This window comes from Rosa rugosa, chromosome 2 (assembly GCF_958449725.1).
Source record: "Rosa rugosa chromosome 2, drRosRugo1.1, whole genome shotgun sequence".
NCBI classification, from domain to species: domain Eukaryota; kingdom Viridiplantae; phylum Streptophyta; class Magnoliopsida; order Rosales; family Rosaceae; genus Rosa; species Rosa rugosa.
Window position 1 is genome coordinate 57,733,425 of NC_084821.1, and position 10,764 is coordinate 57,744,188.

Genomic DNA, 10,764 nt, shown 5'->3' on the forward strand with positions numbered 1-10,764 from the left:
GGAAGTAATTCTTCTAGGGTTTGTGTTGAATGGTTGTCTTGGGCCTGGGTCTGGTCTTGGTTGGGAGTCCTTGTTTGGATTTCCTATTCCTGGGCTTGGTGGGCCTGCTTGGATTGTTTAATTTGGAAGGGACTTCCCTTGTCATCTTCTATTCCTAGCATTTAGTTTCTTTAATAGGTCGCAAAGTTCACATTCTCTGAGGGTTCATTTTACTATTTGCTTCGGAGATTGTTAATCTTTGTTTGAAATAAAGGTGCGTTATTTTCCTTAAAATGTGGGTGTACTCGGGGTGGCCTGGGGCTTGTTCTTGTCATAGAATCGATGTTTAGGGTTCCCTAAGGAACGATTCTTTCTGTAGACCCCACAGGGGTGTTTCGTTTTTGTACTGCTTGCTGAATCTATATAATGGGCTTACCTCTTTTTATCAAAAAAAAAAAAAAAACTTTAAATTAAAGTTTTTGAAAAAAAAAAAAAGCTTTGATGATTGATATCATATTAAACATACCGAAGAGTATAGATTACATTTGACAATAGGTGTGGAACTCCCACACCTGGGTTCGAATCCCACTAACGCTGATTGGAGTTAAACTCCAATCTATTCTTGGTGGTCAGGGGGGAGAAAGCGTTTTGACATGATCACTCAGCACGGATTAGTCTATGGGGTTAGGAAGCCTTTGAGAAACTGTGTGATCTCGATTAAAAAAAAAAAAAAACTGTACTAGGCCAATAACAAGTGCTTCTGCAGCAGGCCTAAGTTCAATTCATGAATCCCGACTTTTGGGACTAGCTACCATAAACTTTTTTTTTTCTCTCTCTCTCTCTGTTTTTTTTTTCTTCCTTTGGCCAATGACTGGCTACTCTAACTTGGAAGCAAGGTTTCTAATGCTCTGAGGCCCTATGTGACTTTCTGAAATCTGAATGTCTGAGAAGCTAGCTAGCTAGCAGAGTTTTGTAAAGGGTCCACTTACAATGCATGAATCTCCAAGTCTTTGAGTAGATGAGCATGACTCTCATTTTCTGATGACTTCATGCAACACTATATGTACTAGATGGCACAAAAGCCATCCTCTTACGTCTCAAATATAAGGTACCAAATTTAAAGAGGCCAAGGTAGGGGACTGGGGACAGTTTAATTATCTGCACCTTTGAACATGCATTTGATAACAATGTACACCTACCAATGACAACATCATATCTTAAACACTACCATGATGTATATGGTTCAATAACTGTTTGAACTGGCTTCACATTCAGGAAATAAATAGTATACATAAAATGGTTGAACGATTTCATGAATGAGTTGCAAAATTGATTTCCAAGTTAATTGGGTACAGTTGGTATAACTATAAGCTATGCATTTCATCAAGTACTCTGTGATGTTTACTTTACACTTGCCTGTAAGAACCTGTTTCAATAATAATTCCTTTCTTCCACCCCACTCTTCTGTATGGATAGAATTCCCCAATGACTAATGAGGGTTATATGTGATATAAATTTTTTTATATATTTTTTACATGCCATGATGTTCAAAAGCCCATATTCCAGGTTGTAAGATGTAACTCTCCGTAAAGCACTTCCTGCATAGAAAATATAATTACAGATAGGAGGAAAAGAAAAAGGTAAAAGAAACAAAACCGGAAGCTGTAACCCATCTTGTGGAGAACAAATGCAGCCCAGTTTAGCTGGAAAGTCAGTGTGATCAGAAGCTTCGTGACATAAAGATGTCAATTAATTAAGGAGTAATAAGTATTTAATTTCAGAAAGGTCTTGTATGGCCTTCTAATATCTTTTTCTTGATCAGTTCAACAACTGAATCCTAACCAAAGTTCAACCTCAAAAGCCCCATAGTTTGTGCTTAACCTCAAAAAGGGCCATTAGGTATTTGACTATAAAACATGCAATCCATAGCTCCTGCATTACCCAAAGAAATTGAGTGTATGAGAGATTCCCTCCAGCTAAAAAGAGGGTATCAATAATTGGTCTTTTACTTGCCTTGTAACCTTCCTTATCCACCACTCTAGCTTTAAGTGTGGAATATCAGAAGCATATATCCAAATATCGTCTGTAAAGTGTGAAGAGGGGGAAGTCCCGAGTGAAAAACATGGTGGCTTTCAACACAATATCCCATATAATCCCACCCAACAAATCACCATTTTAATCTCCCGTTGATTCTCTCTCTCTCTCCCTCCATTCAATAAGAACACTAATTAACAATTATAATACTAACAATAATTAATAGCAAACAATCCCAAATGGCCAAGTAAGTGAGGCAGGCCCCAACCTCCCCATGTTCCACAACTTCCCCTTTACCTGTCCTCACTTTCCCTCCTTTTATAAAAACCCCATTCCCTCTCTTTCCCTCTCCTTCACTCCCACATCATCTCCTTCATTCTCTCTTTGAGGCATTGCTTCCTTTTACCAAGTCTTCTTCCTTTGATACATTAACTCGACAGAAAACACATACATCCGACATTATGTGCAGCTCTAAGGCCAAGGTGACCATGGGGATTGAAATCACACCCCTTGTTTCTAGAATCAATGGCAGACCAGTGCTTCAGCCTACCTGCAATCGAGTTCCTAGTCTAGACCGGCGCAATTCCCTTAAGAAACTGTCAACAGCACCACCACCTCTACCATTATCAACTTCTTCTTCTACCAGCACTAGTCCTAGAATTAGTACCAAGGCTTCATTGACAACACCACCAATTTCTCCAAAGTCAAAATCTCCGAGACCACCGGCGATAAAGAGATCAGGCAATGACCCTAATGGCTTGAACTCCAGTTCTGAGAAAGTTGTGACACCAGGAGGTACCACAAGAGCTAAGGTTTTGGAGAGGAAGAAGTCAAAGAGTTTTAAGCTTGGTGTTGGTGCTGATAATGCTCATGATCATGGTAGACTCTCTTCTGCTTCGATTGAGGCTTCGTTGAGCTATTCCTCTTCTCTGATCACCGAGGCACCAGGAACCATTGCAGCTGGGAGGAGGGAGCAGATGGCTCTTCAACATGCACAGAGAAAGATGAAGATTGCTCATTATGGAAGATCAAAGTCTGCAAATTTTGAAAGGGTTGCTCCAGTTGATACTATGGAAGCCAAAGCTGGTGAAGAAGATCACAAAAGATGCAGCTTCATCACGGCTAATTCAGGTAAGGAAATATATCCAACATATATGCTCCTTTTAATATTGAGATTTGTTGTGTATTTTTTATCTTTTTGGATGTGAAATGAGAAATGGTCACTAATTGCTTCATTCTTTGTTTATGATCAGATCCCATATATGTTGCTTACCATGATCAAGAATGGGGAGTTCCTGTTCATGATGACAAGTAAGTCCAATTAGCCTCTCCATGATATTGAGAAAATTCTTACATACAACCGCTGTATACAATATAAAACTGAATAACATCTTATTCATAAGTTTTACTAATTTTGTTAAAAAAATTTAAACTGCAGGATGTTATTTGAACTACTTGTTCTAAGTGGAGCTCAAGTTGGATCAGATTGGACTTCCATTTTAAAGAAACGCCAAGATTTCAGGGATGCATTTTCTGGGTTTGATGCTGAAGCTGTGGCCAGTCTCACTGACAAGCAAATGATTTCGATTTGTTCAGAATATGGCATTGATATAAGCAGAGTTAGAGGAGTAGTAGACAACTCTAACAGAATTCTTGAGGTAATACCAAACATCAAATTCTGCAATTTTTTGTTTGTCTTCTAACTCAATCAGTCTTTTCCATCAATTTTGTCCCTTTTTTTTAAGGAACCATCTTTTTTCTGATCATGGCTTCTTTCTATTGGACTTGTTACTCAAAAGAACCACTTTAGTTTAAGAAAACCCTTTAAAGTAATGCAAGATTAAGACAGACTAGACTGTATTGACTTGACCATCATTAAAAGCTTAATCTATTATTAATCTATTATGATTTCTTCCTTGTTATTTAGTGAAAAGCTTTTCCACATGATGAACTCCACCTTTTCTGCATAATGTCTACAATATATATAGTAGCATTTTAGATTATACTAATGCCTGCCTTTTTCTACTAATTAAATTGCAGGTAAAGAAGGAATTTGGGTCATTTCACAAATACATATGGGGGTTTGTGAATCACAAGCCAATTTCCCCTCAATACAAGCAAGGCTACAAAATCCCAGTGAAGACATCAAAATCAGAGAGCATAAGCAAAGACATGGTTAGGAGGGGGTTTAGGTTTGTTGGTCCAACAGTTGTTCATTCCTTCATGCAAGCCTCAGGCCTCACAAATGACCATTTGACCACCTGCCACAGGCACCTTCAGTGCACCTTACTAGCAGCCCATCCTACCACATTGGAACAAGCTCTACAGGATTATTGACCCCAGAAGAGAAAAAATTCATGGACAAAGTTAATCGTCCAAAAAAAAAAAAAACTGTTCAAAGCATGATTTTAATATGGTAGAGAGTGCATAGTTTGCTAACTAGTTTTGCTGTTTGTGTGTATAATATTAGATTAGAGGACAGGGTTGTGACTAAGTTAGTGATGTGCTGTGAGATTTTTAATTGGTTTGAAATAGATAGTTGGGATTGATAATTGGAAAGCAAGAAATCAAAAGGTTTGGGGTGGAGTGGAGCTCAAAGGAGACAGACATCATGTGCAAATGAATTGAATTTGGGAGGCAGGGCATGTGTGGATGTGTCAGTTTGCTTTGTATTCCATGTGACCCATCATCAAGCTTTGCATTATATGAAGACCCTTTAACAGGCTGTGTAGGATTGTGGAAGAGGTATTGTAGGACCAAAACCATCATCATTCTTCTTCCCTTGGCCACCCTTAGTTTCTCTCTTTAATTGTTTTTTGTTAGTTTGCTTTGGGGGAATATTTATACCCCATTGTATCTTGGATTTGGATGTGGGATTAATTGAGTGCTGTTTGGTTCACTTGGCATGTGCTTCCCTACTGTTCGGCTAACCAATACACACCTAATTGACCAAAAAAACCAATACATACCTACCTTTTGTAATGCTTAACCAACTAAGATGGGCATCTTCTCCATGTGACTACTTTCTTTCTCTCCCATCTCACACATGTCAACTCCATAAATAAATGCTTCAAGTGATTTAATTTGATGTACAAAGGGTTTTAAAGGGCAATAATTGAGAGGACGATAGAACTTGTACAGGGCCTCCGGCCTCACATGAGATTGTTGTTACAAAAGACTAATGGGATGGGGATTAGTTATGTCCCACAATTCTCTCCATAAGGAGTTGTTTAAAATGTGCTTAATGTTCATTACTTTACCAAAGTCCCTCTACAATGAAACTTAATTATGATGGGAAGTCTGGAAGTCGATGAGAGGTAAATGGAAGCAATGAATTGAGGAGAAGGATGGTAATTGCAAGCAGCTTAGGCTCCTGGTGTGTGGTGGAGTTTGGCAATCTTTTGTATAGTACTATTGTGTTGGTCATTCAATATCAGTGCACAATTTGCAGAATTGAGGAATTTTGAACATTGTTCATTGTTTGATTCATGAGCTTGTTTAACTGGTATATATTAGTATGGTGTTTGATCCGACTACAAAAGCCGAGAGGCTTTTGTGCACGGGCCCTAATTTCTTAGGGTTGTTTGGTGGGCTTGCAGTTTGGGCCCTCATGTTGGGCTTAATTTGGTATATTACTTTTAGGACTAAATATTAGTTATTCCAAGGATTAAAATATCTGTATCTACATATCTATCAGAATTTTAGAAAAAGAAGATATCGGAAATATCGGGGATATCCGGGAAAACATATCTTTTTTAAAGAGTCAATTTATTGGAATTACATATAAATACATATGAATGTCAAATTCATCTACATCTTGTTGAAAAGTCGCTTGCTGGTCTACTAAATTACAATAATCAGACTAAGACATATAACCCATATAATACGAATTGCTTCATCATGAATTTCTCTTTGCTCAAATTAGTCTTCAAGTAATTTCTCATCACCTGAATTCCACTCCTCACTCGGATTTCCCTTAAAGGAAATACTCCTCACCCAAATTCGCTTTGAGGAGATTTCCCCTCACCCATATTCATCTTGAGAATATCTCTCCTCACACAGATTTGCATTTAGAGAACTACTTCTCACCTAAAATCGCCTTAAGGGTATTTCTTCTCACTCATATTCGCCTTGAGGAGATCTCTCTTCACACAGATTTGAATTTAGAGAATTACTTCTCACCCAGAATCGCCTTGAGGGGATTTCTCCTTACCTAGATTCGCCTTAAGAGGATTTCACTTCACCCAAAACTGCCTTCATAGATTTCATTTCGAGTTATTTTTCCAAAACAGGTTAATTTGCCTCTTTATTAGGTCATATCCTGACTAGAAACCGTTGTTAAAATTTTACACCCTGATATTACCTCTCATATTCCATAATGAATGTTTCTCTGTGAATAACTGAGTTTTTTTTTTCTATCAAATTTTATAGATATTCTTCATTTTATCAGGGATATATCTCAAATATCTAATATATCGAGAATACTTGACAATGTCAGAGAAATTTGGCAAAAACAGTGGAAGATAAGATATTTTTCCTCTATGATATATCGATCCCTCCAAAAAGGGAGATACCAAGGGATATATCGAAAATATCGCAAATATTTCACTCCTTGACTCCTTGTATTATGATCCCTAAAATATTTTAGTCCCTCACTTTCTAAATTCAACACATTACTAATTATTCTCCTAATTTATCATCTAATAGGTCCACAAAATATATTATACCCCCCTCACTTCCTATTTTTTTCTCTTTTTTGTTTTGTTTTTCTTCCTTACCCCCCCCCCCCCCCCTCTCTCTCTCTCTCTCTCTCTCTCTCTCTCTGCCCCTTCCTCCTCCTTCCATGGCAGCATTCATCGGCCCTAACAATGATGGCATCTCCAACAGTGTACTTATTTCAAAATAAAATTAAAATTTAACTAATTTTAGGCTAAGTTTAATCTCCGACAGACTAGCTAAATTTAACTTTAGCTAAAAAACCTAGCTATATTTAGCTAAGCAGGAGAGAGAATTTAACTTGGGATTTAGGTATTCTGCTAAAGCATAACTCAAAAAGTAACTACTTATATTTCAATTTTAGCTACTTTTAGCTATGAAGATAGCTATCACTGTTGGAGATGACCCCACTTATACTTCAAATTAAACCCATCTCTTAACACAGTCTCACCCGAAACTAGGTAGCGAGAGTTGAACGGATCAAGGGTAGCCTCGACTTCTAGATCAAGTAGCACTGCAACTCTCACAATGCTAGAAAACTTAGAAGAAGTAACCAAGGATAAGTTGTAGTTAGTCAAATCAATCAACAAAAATGGGTTAACCAATCATTTTGATCATTATTGAGCTTGATCTTGTGCTTGGTTTGATCTTGATTCGAAGAGAACGACGTGAATTGTTGAGAATGATATTGACGTCTGGTTCGAAACAGAGCAAGTGAGATATGGGCTTCCAATGGCGGAACTATTTGGGGGTCGGAGTGGGTCTGGCCTCCCCAATGATTTTGAAAAATGCTATTATCTTATTGGTTGGCTTGTATTTTTATCATAATTAAAATTTAGACTTAAATTTACAATTATAACCCCCTCAAATTGAATTTTTAACACTAATTATTCCGTGTAAAAAAAATAACTATAATAATTACCTTAATTAATAGCCTTATGCATCTTATAGAATTCTATAAAATATAAATTAATGAATGCATTTAAAGGAGAAAATTAATGCATGCTTCATATGTCACGCCCCGAATTTTGAATAATAAATTCAAATCCGAAACATGAATAATTACAATTACAAAATCCAAATCTCGAAACTTCGAGTTCATTATTACAATTCACTCTCACAAGCAATATTGTAAAGCTCAAATGAGCATAACACACCTCACAACGTACAATTGCTGTAAAACTCTAACAATTGCTCTAACCGCACGATCACCGTCCTGGTTCTCCTGTCCTGTAGGATTACCCGCTACACAATTTGAATAGTGTACCGGGAGTTGCAACAACACAAAACCCGGTAAGCTTTTTACAGCCAGTATGAGTAAACAAGAAAGAATTGTTGATTTATTTCTTTACAATTAATATAACTCAACACAATCACCATAAAAGGAAGGATACTCTTGAGGCTCTCTTTTAAGAACTCATTCTTAAAAGACTCAAGTATCCTCAACACTTCTCACATAAGACCCCTCACAGTCTTAAGTAACCTCAACATCACTCATACATGACCACTCACAGTCTCAAGTAACCTCAACATTTCTCTCACAACACCACTCAACAATTGGCAGACAGACTAGAGCTCTAACTGATCGTTTCCACCTACCCGGCGCGAGAGCGTGGTTCACGATTTAATACTATCAGTTCCACCTACCCGACGCGAGAGCGTGGGTCGCTGATAGTATGCCATGGTCACCCCGTGACCTATTGATCTCCACAGATCACAACAATTTATTGTTCCTCAACAATAAAACTCAACATCTCTCTCAATATATTGTTTCTCAACAATAAACTCAATACCCCTCACAATATATTGTTTCTTAACAATAAACTCAACACAACTCCAACAATACATAATATTTCACAACTCCAACAATACATATTATTTCACGTAAATAATATATATACATAGACATTCGCACAGGAATGCCTATTAATACCAACTATAGTTCACACGCATTAAAAATATAAATTCATTTTATACTTAAATTCATTTTCTTACCTGTGAGCCGCAGCCCTATGAACCGTAGTTGATCAAGTTCATATTATTTCAAAACAAATCTTTATTTCATAAACAATTTCCACACAATTACGACAAAAAAAATCAATTAATTATATTCGGTTCGTAATATGAACCATGTGAGGTTTACTCACCTCTAATCCAGCTGCGTCTTCTTAACAGCTCAAAATACGATCCACAATCGTCCACCAACTTAAACCGTCAATCACCTAGTCAGATACGATCTTAACTTAGCAATCATTCATAAACCACACATATACAACAATCCAACGGTCAGATTCTAAATTAATGATGATCCAACGGTCGGATCGAAATTACGCGATGATCTAACGGTCAGATCCTCACGGATTGCCCTTAGGATCATCCTCCAAGATTATCACGAAGATCCAACGGTCGGATCTTCCTGAATCGTCCTTACAAACATCTCCACAAATTTATACTATAATCCGACGGTCAGATTCTCACGAATCGCCCTCCAAATCACTATTTCACATTTATACGAAGATCCAACGGTCGGATCTTCGCCCGTGACCACACAAAGTCATCGGGACAGTCATACGATCAACATATCTAAATTTGAAGTAAAACCGATGGTCAGATCTTCGCAGATCGTAAACTTAAGATAAAACGTAAAAACGTTAAATAGTAACGTAAAAACGTAAATCCACTATTTATCAACTTTTTCTAACATAACCTTGTAATATATCAAAACGCTCGTATGGATGCGTAGAACATAGCCTAGATAAAAAAAATTCAAAAAATGGTCGAATGCGCCGCCACAAGGGGCGGTCAGTGGGCGGTCAACGCGGCGGTCAACGACGGTCAACCACCTCCGATGCAAAAGTCGTCAACTACAAACTTGTTCCAAATGACGAGCTGATCCACTTTCATAACTAGCATGAAGTCTTAAAACGAAAGGAAGTGGTCGGAAATTACCTAGAACAGTCGAGGTGACTGGAAAATTTCCAGAATCCGGCGAGAAACTGCAGAAAACGGCGAGCTCCAATTCGACGTAAAAACGTCAATTTAAGGCTTCGATTCCTTCTGAAGAGTTGTTAAGAAACTCAAGAAGAACTCACTGGTTCAAGAATCACAGAAAAATATGGTCTGTAGCTCGAGATATACCGATCGAAAGCTTCGGTGGTCGGAAAAATTCCAGAATTTTGCAGAATCCGGCAAGGCTCGATTTCGACGTCAAAACTTCAATTTAAGGCTTCGATTCCTTCTGAAGAGTTGTTAAGAAACTCAATAAGAACTCACTGGTTCAAGAATCACTCAAAACGACGTCCTGTAGCTCAAGATATTTGGATCGATAGTTCCGGTCTCGTTCTTGGCTGGGTTGACTTGTAGTTGCTGCTACGGGATGCGCCGCCATGCAAGGCTGCTTCTGGGGGCTTCAGGAGGTTGAGGGAAGCACGAGGATGCAGTTTGCCAAGGATCGGTGGCCGGAAGCACGAGTTATCGAGCTTGGAACTAAAACGGGCTTAAAACTAACCGGACTTCCGCCGCCGTTTCGGACCGTTCTGCGGCGTAAGGCTGCCTCCTGCAGCTGCGCAAGATCAAGGTGAAGCTGTGGAACGTGGTCTGGGGTCGATCGAAGGCCTGTGGAGCGAGAACAAGCTTGGAGAAGGAATGCTCTGTTTTGGTTGCTAGTTTCGGCAGAGAGAGAGAGGTTTATTTTTTTTTTCTTTCTTTTCTGCGTGCTGCCTACCCCTTCCACCAATTCTAATTCAATATACAAAAGAAGCAAAGCAAAGCAATGCAGCCGTCCCTTTGTTGCTCAAAACACGGAACATGCCGCACCATTTCTATTAAAAGAAATCTCCACTTAAAAAAAAGGGGTTATTACAATCTACCCCCCTTAAAGAAATTTCGTCCCGAAATTTAAGCGCAAGTTAATTGCTCTCGATTACGGTTAACCTAACCATCGAATCTCCGTCTTTCCCAAAACTGTAGTAATCTACAAAGCCACAGCCCTTTGTATAAAAATACATTCCTATGGCCACTAAATCCTTTCATCAC

At 38.3% G+C, this 10,764-nt stretch overlaps 1 protein-coding gene and 1 long non-coding RNA gene across 2 annotated transcripts; one reads left to right on the forward strand and one right to left on the reverse strand.

Moving 5' to 3' along the window:
* Positions 1 to 2,345: 2,345 nt before the first annotated feature.
* On the forward strand, positions 2,346 to 4,912 carry LOC133728740 (uncharacterized). Its single transcript, XM_062156172.1, has 4 exons — positions 2,346 to 3,144; positions 3,267 to 3,324; positions 3,452 to 3,671; positions 4,054 to 4,912. Exons 1-4 carry the CDS (start codon positions 2,475 to 2,477, stop codon positions 4,348 to 4,350), a joined length of 1,245 nt encoding a protein of 414 aa, XP_062012156.1. The 5' UTR covers positions 2,346 to 2,474; the 3' UTR covers positions 4,351 to 4,912.
* A 2,842-nt stretch (positions 4,913 to 7,754) lies between these two features.
* LOC133727914 (uncharacterized) lies at positions 7,755 to 10,454 on the reverse strand. The gene is made up of 3 exons (XR_009855432.1): positions 9,679 to 10,454; positions 8,877 to 8,951; positions 7,755 to 7,974 (listed from the first exon to the last, which is right to left on the reverse strand). It is a non-coding gene; the product is annotated as an uncharacterized LOC133727914 (long non-coding RNA).
* Between the last annotated feature and the right edge of the window lie 310 nt (positions 10,455 to 10,764).